The sequence below is a fragment of the Rhincodon typus genome, chromosome 25 (genome assembly GCF_021869965.1).
Source record: "Rhincodon typus isolate 14 chromosome 25, sRhiTyp1.1, whole genome shotgun sequence".
NCBI lineage: Eukaryota > Metazoa > Chordata > Chondrichthyes > Orectolobiformes > Rhincodontidae > Rhincodon > Rhincodon typus.
Genome location: NC_063356.1, coordinates 35029615 through 35050608, shown reverse-complemented (window position 1 = coordinate 35050608; position 20994 = coordinate 35029615). Strand labels below are relative to the sequence as shown.

The 20994-nt window shown below is 41.5% G+C and overlaps 2 protein-coding genes across 2 annotated transcripts in view; both read left to right on the top strand.

Moving 5' to 3' along the window:
- Nucleotides 1-3919, top strand: part of sars1 (seryl-tRNA synthetase 1) — a 28297-nt gene extending 24378 nt beyond the window's left edge. The window contains exons 10-11 of the mRNA XM_020519103.2: nt 1463-1592; nt 3477-3919. Coding sequence (XP_020374692.1) covers nt 1463-1592; nt 3477-3631 — 285 coding nt within the window. The 3' untranslated portion in view covers nt 3632-3919. The remainder of the gene's footprint in view (nt 1-1462; nt 1593-3476) is intronic.
- The window catches only part of LOC109913838 (cadherin EGF LAG seven-pass G-type receptor 2-like), a 990249-nt gene that overhangs the window by 665676 nt on the left and 303579 nt on the right, over nt 1-20994 (top strand). The gene's annotated exons all lie outside the window — the stretch shown is intronic.

Below are 20994 nucleotides of genomic sequence, written 5' to 3'. Positions count from 1 at the left end.
CATTTAGCGTGATGATTCTGAATCTCTCCCATTTAGCGTGATGATTCTGAATCTCTCCCATTTAGCGTGATGATTCTGAATCTCTCCCATTTAGCGTGATGAGTGAATCTCTCCCATTTAGCGTGATGATTCTGAATCTCTCCCATTTAGCGTGATGATTCTGAATCTCTCCCATTTAGCGTGATGATTCTGAATCGCCCCATTTAGCGTGATGATTCTGCTATTCAACACAATGGAACACGTACTCAGTATGAAGCCAGGTCAAATTCTCCACAGAGGTCTTTACTATCAAAACTGTCATGGACCAAAAAACCTCAATAGGTAGAATGGTGATGGTGAAGTTAAGTAGTATTTTTCCTTGTTTTGCATCTCTCAGCACCTAACACAGGCCCAGTCTGGCAGCTATGTCCTTCAGGACTCAACATTCTTGGCTAGTGCTCATGCTAGCTAGTCACTGTTGTGACTTTCCTATGTTTTGTGAGCAAATATCCTCAGTTCTCAGGGAGGCATCAATGTGATGTTCAATTATGGCACGACTATAAACAAGTCCCATTATTTGTTAACTGGCATCCACATTTTCAGGAAGCATTTAATAACAATAGAATGTGTGACCACTGGTATGGTTGTTATTAGTATGGAAACATGCAAGTCATTTTGGCACATCCTGATTGATCTGGTTAAGGGGAGGTACTCTGCTCAAAGTCTTTCCTTATCTAGGTCTTACTATACTTAACAAACACTTACCCACCAAAGTATAGGGAAAGGATCAAAACGATAATTTTAAAGGAAATCGTATTAGGCAGGAAAATCTAAGTGGAAGAGAGTATTTTTATTAACTAGAATTTTGCTTGATGCATTTATAATCTATACCTAAATCAGAACATTATGATGGACTTGTCAGTTGACATACTCAGGTGGACAGATTGACAGTTCTTGAATGAAAATTGATACTTTTGTATTTAGTAAAGCTTATTCAGTGATGAAGAATGTGAGTGTATAAATCTATAGCATTGGAATCAGTCTCACAAATCAAGAAATTCTGGTTATGACAGTAAGTCAGTTACACTTGATGAGGCAGCTGGGTTTGGCTGGTAACCCAGAGAAGGGAAACAGCTAGGATTTCCAGTTGTCCTGATCTCTCATGAGTAATTCTTAGTGGAGGTGCATGTGACTGGATATCAAGTGAGGACAAGGTTGGGCTCGTGTGTGATGTCTGGCATGGTTAAACAATCTGCCCCAGCCAAAGCTGAGATATGAGACTTGAATTATTTGTAACTGTACTGGTGGACAACCAGTGCTTGTGAAACTGTAGGAGCCTTTATTACAGGATTGATTTAAGGTAGAAAATTGCAGGGTGAAGAGAAAGAAGAGCCCATTGATTTAAAAGAGAATTCTTTCATTTTAAGGTTGTAGTTAAACAAAAAAAAATTCACAATAAATATCACACTACTCTTCTTCCCAGGCTGAATTTGTGCACATGCTAAACGCTACGATGTGTGCAACAACTCGTGTTATGTGTGCTATCCTGGAGAATTACCAGTCTGAAGAAGGTATAGTGGTGCCAGAAATTCTAAGGCCATACATGCCACCAGGTAAGTAGAAAAAGTGTCCATGAGTGTAAGAGTCTGACAGGCCAAGTGTTTAGTGTTTGGCCACTGTCCTACTAGCAATATGACTCAACTTAGTGAAAAAGAACAAGGAAGTTATACCCACTATCCTGGCCAATATTTAGCTATCAGTCAATGTCACATTGCTGTTCACAATGTGCATATTGGCTGCTATGTTTACAGCACTACAACAATAACTAACTTCAAAATTATGTCAATTGCAATATAATCTGCCTAAATCTAGTTAAATGCCTTAAAATAGTTCTAAGTTATTATCAGTCTTTGGTACAATGTGAGATGCCATGAATATAATAATGGGATTAAATTATGAGCCAGTCAGTAGCTGCTAGTCAAGTGGTATTGGATTAATATATAACCTGACTATTATGGAATAAGTCAAATAGGAGTAATGAGCTGGTTCTGAACTGGATGAACTGATCAATGAAATGTTACTGTTCCTACGAAGGTAGGAGCTGAGATAATTTAAGCAGATATGGAAGGGAAGGTGAAAGAATTTATAAATAGTGATTAAAAAGACACTGACAATAAGAGAAAAAGAAGAAATCCAAGCTGAGGCTCTAAATAATCTTATGAAAATAGTTGAAATCAGTGTTAAATGATGGAAGCATTTGCAATTAGATACAGCAAACCTAGTCTTAACTAGCACCTGTGGGATCAGGAGTGTGCAGGTTGATCAAATATTCCAGATAATTAAAAAGTCCATATAATCACAGTAAAAACACGCACCAAGTAATAGAAACATAATGCAGGTGGCATATACATCACTGTTATACATTTATTTACAGCATAAATTGCTTATTTATGCTTTATGTTGCAACATTGCCTTAGTTAATACTTATCAGCAGACAGCCTTCTCACTCATACCCTCAAATGACACTCAGATATTGCAGTTGATTGCGATATTTGAAAAGACATTGACTCAAAATTGAATCAACTGTTGATATTTCATAGGGCCATTCAATTGAACAACAAATATATTTACATTGAGATAAATTTTTAAAAACTGTAATAATTGGACAGAATAATACAGTAAACATCATGGTGTTCATATATAATTTTTGCCAGTTTATTGAGAGTGCTGGTTCATAAGTTGCCAATTAAAACAAAGTTTGCTGTACTTGCAGTCTATAGATGTAGGATATGTTGCTAGACCTGGATTACTAATGGATGAGCTTTTGATAAATGACATTTTCTCATCCCAGACTTGTTGAAAATTGTGTAACGTTTTGAAGTTCCCTTCACAGAACCATTATTTACTGTGAAACTGGAGCATTTTGTTTTAACAAGCACATATAGATTCACTGAGAAATTTGATATTCAGCACTACAGATTACAAGGTTTTCTGTTTGGCCCTGACTGAGGAAACAATTGGCACCATGAGCATTAACCTGAGAACCCCGAAGGCAGTCAGAAGGAAAATCACTCCTAAAACCTTCTTTTGTCATTGTGAAGCAATTGTAACTGGAAGGTGCACTTGTCTGAGCAGAGTCAGGATTGAATCAGACCAAATAATTCAATAACCTGCTTAACACTCTTTGTGTGATATCAAAGTCATTACATTCTGCAAAGGGTGCTCACGAGATCCTTCAGTAAGAGGAAGTAATTCCAAGGGAAATGATGAAAATAATTTTCTTAAATGTTATAATTGCTTGCTAAGCATGTAATGGGTTCTTCAAACAAAGCAAAACTCTACTCCAACTGATGTTTTCAAATTCCTTTGAATGGCTAACTTACAACTACAGGAAAGTAAAGCTACAGTTCTTACAATTAGTTGATTTTCTGAACATTAACCCATTAAATGAAGCGTTTCATCTTTCTCTACCCACAAATCTATGCTGTATTCAATAGGTTTAACTGAGCTGATCAGGTTTGTTAAGCCTGCACCAATTGATCAGGAACCATCGAAAAAACAGAAGAAGCAGCAAGAAGGGAGCAAGAAGAAACCTGCATTCTCTGATACCAGTTTGGAGAATAAAGTACAGAACATGTCTGTCAATAATTAATGGGTCCTTTTAATTAAATGGTAAAATTATACTTGGTGTACTTATGTCCAAATTAATTGTTCTTGTCAATGACATACAACAATGTTGACGACATTGATCTCCATTACAAATAAAATCACAGAAACATAATGTATCTAATAGTAATAATGTGCATCTCCTGGAAAGATTATCATTTACCTGAACTGGAGAAAATTTTATGAAGCGTTTGCTGCCAATGTATGTTCATGGAATATGGAATTTTATCTCTTCAATGATTTACAATAATAAATAACGACTAAATAGCATAAATTAAACTTTTAGGTCTAAATTATTTCAGTTTTAATGCAGTTAATTACAAAGTGCATCACACCTTTTCCTGATTATCAAATGCAACCTGCCTAGGGCTATAGCAGTACTTCAGTACAAATTAGGCAATAGAAATTTCATGGTGAAAATTTTCTGTTTTCTTCATGTCGTATTGTGTGCACACATGCAATTTAGCCAGGCCTCAGTTTCGATCTTTTTTTAAACTGACTCCGATGACCTTAAGGCAGTAGTACACGCATGACATTTAGACTCAGTGACTCCAGGATAAGGGGATAAATCAACGAACCTCATGTTCTATATGTCAAGTTGTTTCACCTGAAAAAAAATTCACCTTTTGTGGACCTTTAATGTGGACAAGGCTCAACTCAGTTGATCTTTTCTCATTCCTTCATGAGTATGACTATTATTAGCAAGGCCATCATTTGTTACCATCATTAATTGCCCTTGAGAAGGAATTGGTGAACCCCTTTCTTGAACCACTGTACTCCACCTGGTGCAGGTATACCCACAGTACTGTTAGGAATGGAGTCCAGGATTTTGACTCTGACATTGGAGGTATAGTCATATAATTCTTAGTCAGAATGATGTGTCTTAGACCATACATTGTAGAGCAAGTCATCAAGTCTGCTCCTCCATTCAATGAGATCTTAGCTGTTTTGATAATCCTTAACTCCATTTCCGTGCTTTATCTGCATAATGCTTGATTCCCTTAATAATTAGAAGTTGTTCATCTCCGCCTTGAAGACATTTAGCAACCCAGCCTCGACAACGCTCTGTGGTAAAGAATTCCACAGATTCAGAAAGAAAAAAAATCCTCCTCATCTCTATCTTAATTGGATGATTCCTTACACTGAGATTATGTCCTTTTGTCTGAGACTGTCCCACATCCTCTGCGCATCTACCTGTCGAGCCCCCCTAAGAATGATAATAAAAACAGAAATAACTGTGGATATTTTAAATCAGAAACAAAAACAGAAATCGCTGAAAAAGCTCAGCAGGTCTGGCACCATCTGTGGAGAGAAGTCAGTGTTAACATTTCGGGACTAGTGACTCTTCCTCAGAACTGGTGGTGGCTAGAAAAATATTGGTTTTTATGCAGATGAAAGGGTGGAGGTAGGGACTAAGCAGTCAACGATAGGTAGGAATAGAGCCCAAAGAGAGAGAAGAACAGTTGGACAGACAAAGGAGTGGATAACAAGCTGGCTAGGTGGGTGAATAGCTATTAATGGAGATGTTAATGGCTAACAATGGATTGTGTGCAATAGCAGATTATGTGATAACAAGGCCTGGTGTGGTAGGGTGGGGAAAAGACACAGGAGAGTTGAAGCTCTAAAATTATTGAACTTTATATTGATTCCAGAAAGCTGGAGGGTTACCAAGCGGAAAAGGAGGTGTTGTTCTTCCAATTTACGCTGACCTTTGCTTTAGCACTACAGTAAGCCTGAGACATGTATTGGCCAAGGAACAGGATGGTGTGTTGAAGTGTCAGGCAAAAGGAAGCTCAGTGTCATTTTTGCAGGTAGAATGTAGGTGTTCTGTGAAGCAGTCACCCAGTCTGTGCTTCGTTTCCCCAGTGTAGAGGAGACTACATTGTGAGCAGTGAATGCAGTAGACTCAATTGTGTGAAGTGAGGTAAAGCGCTCCTTCATCTGGAAGGTATGTTTGGACCCTTGAATACTGAGGAGGGAGGACGTAAATGGGCAGGTGTTACACCTTCAGCGATTGCAAGGATAGATGCTGTGGGGGTGTGTCAGGAGTGAAGAAAGAGTGGACCATGTAGTCCCAAAGGGCTGCACCACTCCAAAGTTCCACTTCATCCTCCAGCTCATTCGTCGTGCAGAAGGCAGACAAGGAGAAGGGAGGGGAATATGTGTCTGGTGGTGGCATCTCGCTGACGGAAATGGCAACTAATGATCTTCTGGATGTGGATGTTGGTGAGATGGTAGGGAAGGACAAGGGGAGCCCTATCGCAGTTGTGGGAGGGAAGAGGGGGGGTGAGGGTGGAAGTGCGGAAGATGGGGTGGACCCGGTTGAGGGTCCTGTCAACAACAGTGCTGGGAAATCCTCAGTTGAGGAAGAAGATGGATATTTTGGAGGCTCTGTTGTTGGCATCATCAGAATGTATTTGATGGATACAAAGTAACTGGGAAAATGGGATAGAATCCTTACAGGAAGGAGAGTGTGAGGACGTATAGCCTATGTAACTGTGGGAGTCGTTGGTTTTGTAGTGGATATTAGCTGCCAGTTTACCCCAGAAATAGAAACAGAGATGTCAAGGAAGGGAAGGGAGGAGTCAGAGATGGACCAGGTGGAAGAGAGGGCGGGGTGGAAATTGGAAGCGAAATCGATAAACCTTTCCAATTCTTGACAAGAGAGGGAAGCAGCACCGATGATATAATTGATAAATCGGAGAAAGAGTTATGAATAGGGGCCGGAATAGGTCTGGAACAAGGAACATTTCACGTACTGCAAAAAGAGACAGGTATAACTAGGGCCCATGCAGGTACCCATGGCCACCCCTCTGTCCTGAAGAAAATGGGAGAAGTTAAAAGAGAAACAAGAACAAATTGCTGGAAAAGCTCAGCAGGTGTGGCAGAATCTGTGGTGAGAAATCAGTTAATGTGACTTTTCCTCAGAACTGATGGTAGCTGGGAAAATGTTGGTTTATATGCAGATGATAGGGTGGGGTGGGGGTAAGGTGGGGATAGAGCCCAAAGGGAGAGAAGAATAGTTGGACAGAATGGAGTGGCTAATGATCTGACAAGAAGGGTGAATAGCTATTAATGGAGACTGTTAGTGGCTACCAATGGGTTGTGTGTAATAGCTGACTGTGTGTTAACAAGACCTAATGCATGGGGGTTTGGATAAAGACATCGGAGAGGTCTGGCCCTAAATTTATTGAACTCAATATTGAGTCCAGAGGGCTGCAGGGTCCCCAAGCAGAAAATATGTTTCTGTTCTTCCAGCTTGCACTGAGCTTCACTGGAGCATTGCAGCAAGCCTGAGACAGCAATGTTGGCCAGGGCTGCTGAGCTTTTCCAACAATTTCTCTTTTTCTTTCTGATTTATAGCAACCACAGTTTTCTTCGGTTTTTACTTGAGTTAAAAAAGAAATTGTTTAGGGTGAGGACGGGCTCGGCCAGGCGGAGGAGGGAGCTGATGGGTGGGGACGGTTCAGGTCTTTGTTACAGGAAGAAGCGGAGAACCCTGACACCCTCCTGGAGGGGGATGGATATGTAGGGGGAATTGCACATCCATGGTAAAGAGGACCAAGCTGGAGCCTGCCAGCTGGAAATTTTGAAACTGGTGTAAAGCATCAGAGAAATTGCGGATGTATGTGTGCAGGGTCTAGAATGGGGAGAAAAGACCGAGTCAAGGTAGAAGGAGATGAGATCTCTGTAGGAGGAGATGAGTTCTCTGGAGCAGGAGCAGATGGAAACAATGGGTCTGCCCGGGCAGTCTTGTTTGTGGATTTTCAGAAGGAGATAAAAGGGAGCTGTGTGGACTTGGGATACTATTAGCTTGGAGGCAATGGGTGAGACATCACCGGATGAAATGAGGTTAGTCTCTGTAGTAGATATAATGGCCTGATATTCCATGGTGGGGCCATGGCCCAGGGGGAGATAAGAGGAGGTATCTAAGAGCTGGCACTCAGCCTCTGAAATGTAGAGGTCAGAATGCTAGACTAGAACAGAACCAACCTTATTGGCAGGCTTAATAACAAAGTCAGGGTTGGAGCTGAGTGCACAGAGTTGGAATGGGTGAGGGAAGCGGAGAAATTGACATGACCAATGTCACGTTGACAGTTCTCAATGAATAGGTCGATTGCATGTAGAAGGCCAGAGGGAGAGGTCCAGGTGGATGGAGAGTATCGGTGGTGGGCAAAGAGGTCTGTGGGATGGGGAGAGGCCTCTTATCTAAATAATTGGACACGGAGGCAAAGATGACGGAAGAAGAATTCGACATCATGTCGTGCCTGAAATTCATTAAGGCAAGGACGCAGAGGCATAAAGCCGAGGCCTTTGCTAAGTACAGAACATTCGGCACCGGAGAGCAGAAGGTTAGGAGGGATGGTGAATACCCGAGAGGATGTGGGTTGGGGGAGAGAATGCAGTCAAAGGGAAGGGGAGGGGAGGAAGGTTCCAGAGGGCCATGGGTATCTCTGAGTTGTTCCATCTTGTGTGCCTTGATGCCTGAAAGGGAAAAAAAAGTTTCTTGTTAGAATGATGAATGAGCCGGAGGATGAAGTGGAACTGTGGAGGGATGCAGCCCTCAGCCAGTATGATGTGATGCTGTTGGAGAGAGTTTGAGAGTGTGCATAATACGATGCATGGCACTGAGTGTGGATCTCAGGATGTGACGAGAGCAGCTGTCTGTGGAATTTTGAACATCGCAGAGATACCTGTGATCCTGAGTGGATTCAAAGCACGAGTGAGCCACTAAGATGCTTATATGCTTCAATAAGGTCTTCTCTCGTCCTTCTAAGCTACAATGAGGACAAGCCCAACCTTCTTAAACTCTCCTCATTTGAAAATCCCACCATGCCCGGGATCAACTTAATGAACCTTCTCTGGACTCCCTCTAATGCCCATATATCTTTCCTTAGGTAAGAGGATCAAAACTGTTCACAGTATTCCAGCTATGTTCTGACTAGGACCTTGTTTTAACAAGACTTCTCTATTGTTTTATGACATTCCCTTTGAAATAAAGGTCTTAGAGGTGAACTTTCCTATATATCTGTTACCCTTGTCCTTTCAGTTGGTAAAGATTTCAAGGGCAGGAAGTGCTGTCAAATGAAGTTTGGTGAATTGCAGCAATGCATCTTGTAGATGGTATCCTATTCTGTCACAGTGCATTAATTCTGGAGTGAGTGCATATCAAAGTTTCTGGATGGAATGCTGATCAAATTGTCTGATTTTATCCCAGATAATGTCCAGTTTCTTGTGTTGCTGGAGTCACACTCATTCAAGCAAGTGGACTGTATTCCATCACCCTCCTGACTAGTGTCTTATAGAGGGTGGATAGGATTTGGGGAGTTTGGAGTTTGAGTTATTTGCCACAAAATTTCCAGCTTCTGACCTGTTCTTGTTATCATATACTGTAATCATGTATTTATATGATTCAGTTTCTGGTCAATAGTATCCATCAGAATGTTCATGGTGGAGGATCCAGTGATGGTAATATCATTGAATGTAATGGCGAGATGGTTCTTTCTTGTAGAGATGGTCATAGCCTGGCACCTGTGTGGTATGAATGTTACCACTTATCAGTCCAAACCTGAACATTGTTCATGTATTACTGTAACTAGATAGAGATTGCTTCAGTTCCCAAGGAGTCTCAAAGGATAGAGACCACGACATTCATCAGTGAGTGTTCCTCTTCTAACTTTGATGGAAGCTGGGTCATTGATCAAGAGCTGAACGGTCTTGAGACACAACCTTGAGGATCTTGTGCAGTGATGTGCTGGAGCTGATAGGTCTCCAACAATTATTACTGTCTTCCTTTATGCCAGCTATGATTCTAACCAGTGGAGTATGTTCCCCTTGATTTTCCACTGACTTCAATTTGCTCAAGCTCCCTGATGACACACATGGTCAAAATTATTTTGATTTTTTTCATGGAATGTGAGCATAGCTGACAAGGCCAGAATTTGTTACCAATGTCCTGAGTGGCTTGCAAGACAATTTTAGAGGACATTTGGATGCCAATTGCAATGTGTGAGACTGGCGTCACTTGTAGGCCAGGCCAGGTAAGGATTATAGATTTTCTTCTATAATGGATATTAGTGAATCAGATAGATGTTAATAACATTGATGTACTATGAAACACCACAGAGGAACCGATTTCACAATTCCTAGATTAGTAATCCAGAGACCTGGTAATGCTCTGGTGATATAGGTTTGAATCCCGCCATGACAAATGGTGCAATTTGAATTTTAAAAATTTGAAATTAACAGTCAAATGGCAATGAAACCATTGCTAATTGTCATAAAAACCCACTTGGTTCACAAATGTCATTTTAGGGAAGAAAATCTGTCTTTCTTATCTGGTCTGGACCACAAGTTACTCCAGACCCACGCTGATGTGGTTGACTCTTAATGCTGTCTGAAATGGCCTGGTAAGCCACTCTGCTGTATCAAAACACTAAAAAGTCTTAAAGGAATAAAATAGTTTGGACAATCTGGCAACAATCTAATTACTGGAAACGACAACGGCAAACTCAACCCTACCATAGTCATTCTTACTTATATTCTATAGACCAGTGCCAAATTTAGGTGAGCTGTGTTACAGTCTAGTCAAACAACAGCCTGATATAGTCAAACTTCTGGAATCATAAATTATGGGCAGTATCCCAAACAACACCATCTTCATCCTAATAGGTTGCTGACACTGTGGTATACAGTTGGGAGTTGCCCTGGAAGTCCTTCATGTTGACTTCAGATCCCAAGAAGATTCGTGGAATCAGGTCAAACATGGACACGAAAGTCTCCCACTGATTATCATGTCTGCCCACTTCACTCCTCAACTGATGAATCAGTTCTAATCTGTGCTGTTGAACATGACCTGGAGGAAGCATTGAGGGTCGCAAGAGTGCAGAATGTACTCTGAGTGGGGAATCTTCATGGTCCATCAAGAGTGGCTATGTTACAACACCACTCAAGCTGATCAAGTCCTAAGAGACAAGGTTGCTTGGTTGAGTGCGTGGTGGGTAGTGAGGTAACCAATAAGACAGACAAACATACTTGACCTCATCCTCAACAGCCTGTCTGCAGCAAGTGCCCTTGTCCGTGACAGGATTGTAGAAGTTTATGAGGAGATGAAGACCCATCTTCATGTTGAGGATCCCTGATGCATTGTGTGGCATTACTACAGTGCTAAATGTGATAGGTTTTTAACAGATCTAGCAACTAGGAACAGCATCAGTGAGGTGGTGTGAGCCATCAGCTGCAGCACAATTGGACTAAAACAATCTGTAACTTAATGGTATGGTATATCTCCCATTCTACCATTACTATCAAGCTGGAAGATCAATGCTGAGTCATTGAAAAGATCAGGAGGGCATGCCAAAAGTGGTACCAGGCATACCTAAAAATTAGGTGCTGAGTTGATGACGCTATAACACAGGGCTGTCAAGCAACAGAAGCAGTAACAAACACGGAATGCTAGAGAAACTCAGCAAGGACAGCAAACGATGATCATTTGAAAGTAGAGACTAGTCAGGTGGAAAATAAAGATGAGTCCTATCATTGCTGGGGAGGAGATGAAGGGATGAGGGTAGAAGTGCAAAAGATGGCACGGATTGGCCAAAAATCCCGTCAATCACAATGGTTGAGTCCTTGGTTGAAAAACGGGGTGTCACGTTGGAGGCAGCCTGATGGAAGTCGGCATCATCAGAACAGATGTGACAGAGATGGAATGGAATCCTTGCAGAGAAGCAGGGTGGAAGAAAATGTAGCCTTGCTGCCAGAACGTACCCAGGGACTGCTTGTCATAAATGGTGAATGTTAAAATTTTTGTGCGTTTGGATCAAGGTACCAAAGAGTGCTAAAGTTCAAATGAGAAATATGAAAATTTTATTGAATGAATAAAGTATATTTTTGCAAAAGAAATCTTTGCAGTTGGTATTAAAATGGGGTGGCAGGCAAAAACACCTGAAACTTTGGAAATATTCAGCATGTCTGGCAGCATCATAGAGGAAGAGTTAACATTTCAGATTGGTGACCTTTCATCAGAATTTTATTTCAGAATTGCAGCATCTGCAGAAAATCGCTTCAATGCCCCTGAATGTCTGCTTCATTTCAGACCATCGAATAGTGGCATGAAAGGCAGTTAGGCATTTAGGTACAGTGAATAGCATCCCTGATATGACGCTTGTGTAGTTCAAAATGTTTAGCACAGGCTTGTCCAACAGGCAGTCTGCAGGACAGAATGTGGCCCTAGTAGGCTTGTCCAGGGCACAAGGGGAAACAGGTAGATGGATTTTTGAAAGATATTGTATAGCTGCTTGTCCTAAAGCTGGCGGTGACCCGCACTTGCTGTTGATTGGCTAACTATCACCATGTAACATAGTGAGAAAAGAGCCTGTGGTTAGATTACAGTGGAAAGGTAAGTAGCAGTGATGGGTTTTCAGTTTCCAATGTTCCTGCGGGTGGGGAAATGTCTCTTGAAACATAGAGAAATGCAGGACACAGAGCACTCTTGTCAGAGAGTGGAGAAACATAGTCTCCTGCACTGGAATGTTCTATGGTCTATGTTCTATGTTATGATGGGAAAAAAGGTTGGTTGCCTTCTCGTGCAGATGCCTGCCCCTGAAAGGATTGCAGTTGCAATGGTACAGTGGGAGTCCCAGCCACTTTGGAGGAGTGGGTGTGATTGAACAAGTGAATGTGTGTTAAGCGAGTGAGTGAGTCTGTGTGTGTGTAGGTGAGCCTGTGTGGGTGTGACTGTGAAGGAATGTATGAGTCTGTGTATGTAAATGAAGCTGACTGCATATGAGCCACAGAAACATGGAAGTTAGGGGCAGGAAGAAGCCATTTGACCCCTCAAACATGCTTTGCCAATCAGTATGGTCATAACTAATCATTGAGCTCAATACTCTAATTGCAGCCTCATCCAATGTTTCTTGACCTTTTTAGCCACTAGAGTCACACATACACACTTTTCTTTCCTCTGGCTCCATCCCCAAAAACCTGGAAACTGAAAATCCATCACTGCTATTTACCTTTCCACTGTGTGCTGCTAATCCAAACACAGGCTCTTTTCTCACTGTGTGACGTGGTGATAGTTTCGTAAAAACATATAATGTTTTGGCTTCAACCACTTTCTACGGTAGTGAATTCCACAAGCTCACCAGTCTTTGGGTGAAGAAATTCAATCTCATCTCACTCCTAAAATGGTTTACCCCTTATGCATAAACAAAGACCCCCGGTTCTGGACTCCCCCACCATCAGGAATATCCTTCCTGATGCATCTCACCTGTCTAGTCCATTAAAATTTTATAGGTTTCTGTAAGATCTGCCATGCCCCCCAGCTCATTCTTTGAAACTCCAGTGAATACAATCCTGGCCAACTCAATGCCTCCTCATACATCATTCCTGCCATTCCAAGAATCAATTTGGTAAACCTTTACTGCATTCTGTCTATAGGAACAACATCCTTTTTTCATATAAGGAGACCAAAATTGCACACAATATTTTGTGTGTGCATTTGTGTGCATGTGTTTGTGTCAGCCTGTCTGTGTACGTGAGGGACTCCGCCTGAATATGTGTGAGTCATTCTGTCTATCTATGAGTGAATGAATGAGTGTGTGTATCTGTGAGTGATTGAGTCCTGAGTGATTGTGCCTGTGTTTTCAGTCTATCTGAGTATGAGATATGTGTGCGTGAGTCTTTGTGTGTGTATTTATTTGTCTGAGTTTATGTGTGAGAGTGAGTCTATGTTAGTGTGATTGAGTGAGTGTGTGTAATAGAGTCACACATACACACTTTTCTTTCCTCTGGCTCCATCACCAAAAACCTATCTACACATTTGGCTGGGAGAGGAGCAATACCCAGGCTGTAAAACAATTTGCTTCCAAGTCCCACTCTCAATGAATTCCATTCAAGCCTGATCAGAATGTGCGGCAACAGAGGCATGCACTTTCAGGTCATTGTTATTTAAACCTTGGCTCTGCCCTGGTCCTGTTTACCTACCATGGTGACCAGGACCTGTGACTGAGTCTGTTTCTAAGATTTTAGAGTAGATTTGTAGTTCGGGTTGGGGGTGTTGTAGTTGGTTGGCTCGTTGTGCTGGTTCGTTGTTCCACAGACGTTTCATTACCCTGCTGGGTAACATCATCAGTGCAGCCTCTGATGAAGCGCCGTTGTGTTTTCCCACCTGTTATTTAAACTCTGATGTCCGTTGAGCTGGATTACCTCACTTCCGGTTTTCCTTTGCAGTGGAGTGTATATGGGGTCTAGCTCTGTGTATTTATTGATGGCCTTCTTAGTGGAGTACCAGGCTTCTAGGAATTCCTGCACTTCTCTCTGCTTTGCCTGTCCCCAGATCCTGGTGTTGTCTCAATCGAATTGGTCGTTCTCCTTATCCATGTGGATGGAGATGAGTGAGTATTGGTCGTGTCTTTTTGTTGCCAATTGATGTTCATGCACCCTTGTGGTTAATTTCCTTCCTGTTTGTCCAATGTAGCCTTTGTTGCAGTCTTTGCAGGGAATCTTGTATATGACATTGGCCCTGTCCATAGTGGGTAGTGGATCTTTGGTCCGGGTGAGCAGTTGGCGTAGGGTTGATGTGGGTTTGTGTGCTACCCTGATGCCCAGTGATCGTAGGAGTCTTGTGGTCAGTTCAGATGTGTTGCTGATGTAAGGTAGGGCGGTGAGTGTATCGGGGCGTGTAGTATCTTCCTGTTGTTGTGCATGGGATAAGCATCTTCTTTAATGCCTCTCTCTTTAAATGTAAAGGCAAAAGAAGGTTTAATAATTAGTTCTGGTACTTGACACTTTTAAATGGTAATCTTTATTAATTACATATTGTTAAAATTAAATAATTTCATTGCTTTGACAGTTTTGCTCAGCGTTTGTTTGCTTCATACTTTCATTTTTTATTTTAAAATTCATACTTCATGTTATGCCAAACCTTCTTTCCAAAATTCATTCATTGGCCCTTGAGTGATGAAATAAAAATGAAATGGGCCTTACATGGAAAAGGTTGGACACCTCTGCTCTAGCAGCAACATTGTAACACAATTTATTCTTGGGACTCTTCCTTACTGTCTCAAGAAGTGGCTCTACAGGTATCCCCAAAATCTCATAGGTTGGCTAAGCATCTCTATTTCTCTGTTTTTGCATCTCTGTGCTGGTTGATAGGCTAGATTATTTGGTAAAGTAACTGAATGTACCATAGGGCTGTTGTCTCATTAGAGAGAGAGATGACTGGTGGTGGTTTAACCTGAGAATCACAGTGCCTCAGGTGAGAGGAGAAGTTGAGAAGGATAGTCCTTCATCATAACATTAACTGGTGCACGAATTGAACCCACACCTTTACCATCACTTTACATTGCAAACCAACTGTCCAACTAACTGATCTCCTTGCAGATGATAATTGTCAATGTCACAGAAACAAAATATATTCTGTGATGTGGAATGTGCCTTTTATTGATTTCTGGCCCTTGTGAATTTGCTTTCCTGCAGCAATAAAACTCACAAAAAAAAATACAAATATTTGCCCATAGAGGGCATCTAAGTTTGAAGAACTAATTTCAATTCAAACCAGGGGAAATGCAATCCTGCACATAACCACAGACTATTTGTTAGCCAGAAAAGGGAGTATATGATTTTTTTTCCCTTCATTTCTATGATTGTAAAGTAAAAACAAGTTTTACTTTCCAATTGCACTTCATCCCTGATCTCACCAATAACCCTTTGCCAATCTATCTGACTTTCTATTATCAGTCATTAATGAGCCAGTCATAACAGAGAACATTGAGGATATGTAAATTGTTTTCTTAAAGGATGAAAACAAGTCGGTGTCTCATGTTAGATAGGCTATTGTGCTTTGTTTTGTTTTTCCCAGAGACATGCCCAGAAGGCTCATAATCTACAATTTGCTCTATCTTGAAAGGCTTTTGAGACTGTCCATCTGTAAATGATCCACCTATCATAGGTAAACATTGTAGATAACAATAACACCTTGATAATATCCTGCTTAGGGGAAGTAAAAAAATACTCAGTGTAAGTGGTTGGAATTAATACACAAAATACAGGAATTACACAGCAGTTTCAACAACTTGTGAAAAGTTGTATTATCATTTGGGGTGTAGGAATTTTATTGTAATAAACATTTCCATGTTTATGTGTGCAAGTTTTAAGAATGGGAATATAATTAGTAGCTGCCAAAAACAACCACTCGGAAACACACAGCATCTGTGGACAGACAACATCATATAAGAAATGGGAGCTACATTACACCAATTGATCCTTTCAGTCTTCTCTGCCATTCAACAAGATCAGGAATGATCTTCTACCTCAATGTCACTGTCCCATACTATCACCATATTCCTTAATTCATTTATTAACAATAAGATACTGTCGTAGTGTTGATATCACTGGACTAATGATCCAGAGATTCAGACTAATGCTTTGGAATATAGATATGGTAACTACGATATCATTGTTGATTGTTGGAAAAACTCATTTGGTTCACATATGAGTCTTTAAGGCCAGGAAATCTGCTATCCTTACCTGGTATGGCCTCCATTTGACTCCAAATTGGAGCCCACTTCTCCCACACCGGTCTTTGAGCTGTGCCCTAATTTCTCTCAATCTATTTCCTCTCTTCCAATTTGCTTGAGATTCAGTTAATAATCCAGTAATACCTTTAAGGATAATAATTTAAGGTTCTGCTTTTCAACTTAGTGACTAGCTCTTCACAGTGAGTATGTAGAATCTCTTTCTTTGTATTGTCTGTCATTGGTACCTATATGGACCACAACTCTGGATTGCCTATTTCCCTCTGCAAGTGATTGACTATTCATTTCCCTCTGAAATGGTCTAGAAATCCACTTAGTTCAATGGCAATAAGGGTTTGGCAGCAAATGTTGGCTTTACCAGCAATGCCTAAACCCCGTGAAAGAGTAGAGACAGAAAAGTTTATCAACCATTATATCGAATGTACTCATTGATTGGGGAATCACAGCTATCTTGGATAAAGAATTCTAAAAATTCATTCAAATAAGGTAGATTAATGTTCAGATTGATGATGATGGGATCTGTGTCTGCATATCTGCTGAGCGTTTCCACCATTATCTAATGCAAGTTCAGGTTTCCAGCATTTTTTTTTGATCTATGTAATAAAAAGTACCTTTTAGAATCCTAGCATTGGCACACAAATAATTCTGAGCTTCCAGCAAAAGACTGTTTCCTCAGTCGTGTTCTCTTCAGGAAAAGGAAACCTCTTAGCAACACACAGAGAGGTAAACAAGGATTAGTAACAGTGCATTCAAGTTGGGAGAGAGAGTGTAAGAATGTAGTGACAGTAAGGGATGGTATAGTGAGGATGGAGGGTGATTGACACTGTTCTCTCCAGTAAAGAGCAAGAATCCAGAACACTGTATTGCCTGCCCAATGTTCAGGCCAACTGCTCAAGACTGGAGAAGAGTGTACACTGGGAGAGGAACGATGCAGTCATCATGGCCCATGTAAGTATGAATAGTATAGGAAGGACCAGCAATAGATTCTGCATAGTCAGTATGAGGAGCCAGGCACCAAATTAAAATGCAGAACCTCAAAGATAATAATCTCTAAACACCTGAACTCACACACAAATTAGTAGAAGACCAATTGGATGAGAAAGATGAACATGTGGCTCAAAGATTGTTGTGGAAGAACTGGGTTCATGGGCACCAGTACTGCGGCAACTGAGATCCTTACCCTGGAGATGGTCCACATCTGATGTGTGTTGTGGGCAATGTTCTAGTGAGGAAAGTAGATAGGGCTTAACATTAGGAACAAAAACAAAGTTGCTGGAAAAGCTCAGCAGGTCGAGCAGCACCTGTGAAGAAAAAAACAGTTATTGTTTCAGGTCTGGTGACGCTTCCTTAGTACTCAGTTCCCCAGTTCTGAGGAAGGGTCACCAGTCCCGAAACGTTAACTCTGTTTTTGCCTTCACAGATGCTGCCAGACCTGCTGAGTTTTTCCAGCAACTTTGTTTTTGTTCCTGATTTACAGCATCCGCAGTTCTTTTGGTTTTTATTTAGGGCTTAACATTATATGGTTTGCAAAGGATGGGGGGAGGCGAGGGATCCAATTTTGGAACATGTGATTAATCAAATAGTAGAGACAAGGAAAAAGGGAAAAGTAGTGAAGTAACACATTGGCATGGATAGAACATTGGCTACTTAACAGAAAACAGACAGGCACAAATTGGGCTTTTTTTTCTGGTTAGCAATGTATAATATGAGGTGTACCTTAGATATCTGTCCTGAGTCTTTCTTAAATTTATATGAATGATTGAATAAAAGGACTGGTGGTATAGTTGCTAAATTTGCTGATGATGCATAGATGGGTAGAAAAGTAAGTTGTGGAGAAGGACTTGGTGAACCATTTTTACACCCTCTGTAAAGCCTCCATATCCTTCCAGTAGTGTGGCAACCAGAACTGCACACGATACGCCAAATGTAGTCTATCTAAACTTGTATACAGCTTAAACATGAGTTGCCAGCTTTTATACTCAGTGATCTGACTGATGATGTTAAGCATGCTGTATGCCTTTGTTGCCACCTTATCCATTTGTATTGCCACTTCTTGGGAGCTATGGACTGCAACCCAAGATCCCTCTGTACATTAATGCTCCTAAGGGTCCCACCAATTCATCAGACATTGTATAGAAGACTGCATGCCGAAGACGTTAATCCAAATGTTGCTCAACAGGAAACCATGAATGAACCAGGAGATCCACTTCCTACTGAAGTCCAGGCCAGTGATGTACAAATTGGGCAACCCTGAGCTAGTCAGGAAATTCAGGTAGGACTTTTGCAAGGCCTTCAGGGACACCAAGAGGCAATACCAAACGATGCTTGAGACCCAGAACAGTCACCAGTCGTTTGGGGCAAGGCTTACATGATGTAACAGGCTATATAGGGGAGACAATGACCTAGTGGTATTATCGCTGGACTGTTAATCCAGAGACCCAGATAACTATCTGGGGACCTGGGTTCAAATCCCGCCATGGCAGATGATGGAATTTGAATTCAATTAACTATCTGGAATTAAGAATCTAATGATGACCATGAATCTATTGTCGATTCTCAGGGGAAAAAACCCATCTGGTTCACTAATGCCCTTTAGGGAAGGAAACTGCCATCCTTACCTAGTCTGGCCTACATGTGACTCCAGACCCACAGCAATGTGATTGACTATGAACTGCCCTCTGGGCAATTAAGGATGGGCAATAAATGCTGCCTGGCCAATAACACCCTCATCGCAGGCAACAGTACATCCCTGCCCAATGAGCTCAATGCATTCTACGCTTGCTTTGAACAGAAGATCAGTGAAATGATGTCACTTATCCCAACAGCCTTGGATGCACTTGTACCCATGGTCACCACTGCAGATGTTGTATCAGCCTTCTTGAGAGTGAACCCACAGAAAGTGACTGATCCAGATGGAGTCTGCAGCTGTACACTCAGATCCTGCGTGGACCAGCTGGCAGAAGTATTAGCAGACATTTTTAACCTCTCCTTACTATGATCTGAAGTCCCTACCTGCTTAAAGAAGACCACCATCATCCCGGTGCCAAAGAAAAATCATGCAGCGTGCTGCAATGAATACTGCCTGGTGGATCTGACCTCCATAATTACGAAGTGGTTTGAGAGGTTAGTCATGGCTCACATCAATTCCAACCTACAAAATTGCCTTGGTCCTTCGCAATTTTCCATTTTGGCGCAACAAGTCCATGTAGATGCCATCTCCCTGGCCCTACACTCACCCCTGGAACATCTGGATAACAGGGATATCTATGTCATGCTCCTACTTAATTACTACAGTTCAGCATTCAACACCATAATTCCAAACAAACTCATCTGTAAACTCCAAGACCTAGATCTCAGCTCCCCCCTCTGCAAAAGGATCCTCAACGTCCTGACCCATAGACTGCAATCAGTCAGAATAGGTCACAACACCTCCTCCACCATAATCCTCAATACTGGTGACCAACAAGGCTGCATTCTCAGCCTCCTACTATACTCCTTATACATTCACGACTGTGTGACGAAATTCCATCCAACTCCCCAAACTTACAAGTTTGCTGATGACACTGCCATTTACAGGTCAGATCACAAACAATGAGACAGAATACAGGAAAGAGATTGCGTGCTTAGAGGCATGGTGTAAAGATAACAATCTTTCCTTCAATGTCAGCAAAACAAAGGAGCTGGTCATTGACTTCAGGAGGCAGAGTGGAGGGCACATCCCTGTCTGCATCAATGGTGCTGAGGTGGAGATGGTCGAGAGTGTCAAGTTCCTGGGAGTGATGATCACCAACAATCTGTCCTGGTCTACCCATGTCGATGCACAACAATGTCTGTACTTCCTCAGGAAGCTAAGGAAATTTGGCACATCCACAAGGACTCTTAACAACTTTTATAGATACACCACAGAAAGTATCCTATCTAAATGCATCACAGCATGGTATGGCAACTACTCTTCCCAAGACCGCAAGAAACTACAGAGAGTTGTGAACACAGCCCAGTCCATCACGCAAACCAGCCTTCCATTCACTGACTCCATCTATACTTCCTGCTACCTCAGGAAAGTAACCAATATAATGAAAGATTCCTCCCACCCTGGTTATGTTCTCTTCCTCTCTCTTCCGTTGGGCAGAAGATGTAAAAATTTGTATATATATGCAAATAGATTCAAGAACAGCTTCTTTCCCACTGTTATCAGTCTTTTGACTGGACCTCTCAAATTTTAATGTTGATCACTCTCTCTGCACCTTCTCTGTGGCTGTAACACTGTATTCTGCACTCTTCTGCTACCCTGATGCACCTTGTATGGTACAATCCGCCTGTATAGCATGCAAAACAACACCTTTCACTGTATTTCGGTGCATATGACAAGAATAAATCAATCAATGTGCTGTAAACTTTGGACTTGCATTTGACCTCCCAAAATGCATCACCTCTCGCTTAGTGGGATTAAACGCGCTCTGGATAATTTACAAAAAAAGATCTTAACTTGATGTTCATGCTCATTCATTCATGCAACCATGGGGTGTCGCTATTTTCATTTAAAGTGTTAGAGTGCCTGGCCATTTTGTGAATTCAGAAGCAAGGCACTTGGCAAACTGTCGATGTAATACAGAGATAGTGGGAATTGCCGATGCTGGAGAATCTGAGATAACAAGTTGTAGAGCTGGATGAACACTGCAGGCCAAGCAGCATCAGAGGAGTAGGAAAGCTGATGTTTCGGATCTGGACCCTTCTTCAGAAAAATGTAGAAGATGTAACACAATGTGTATTGGACATATCCACTGTAATTGCTGTTGTAATTGCAAACCAGGAG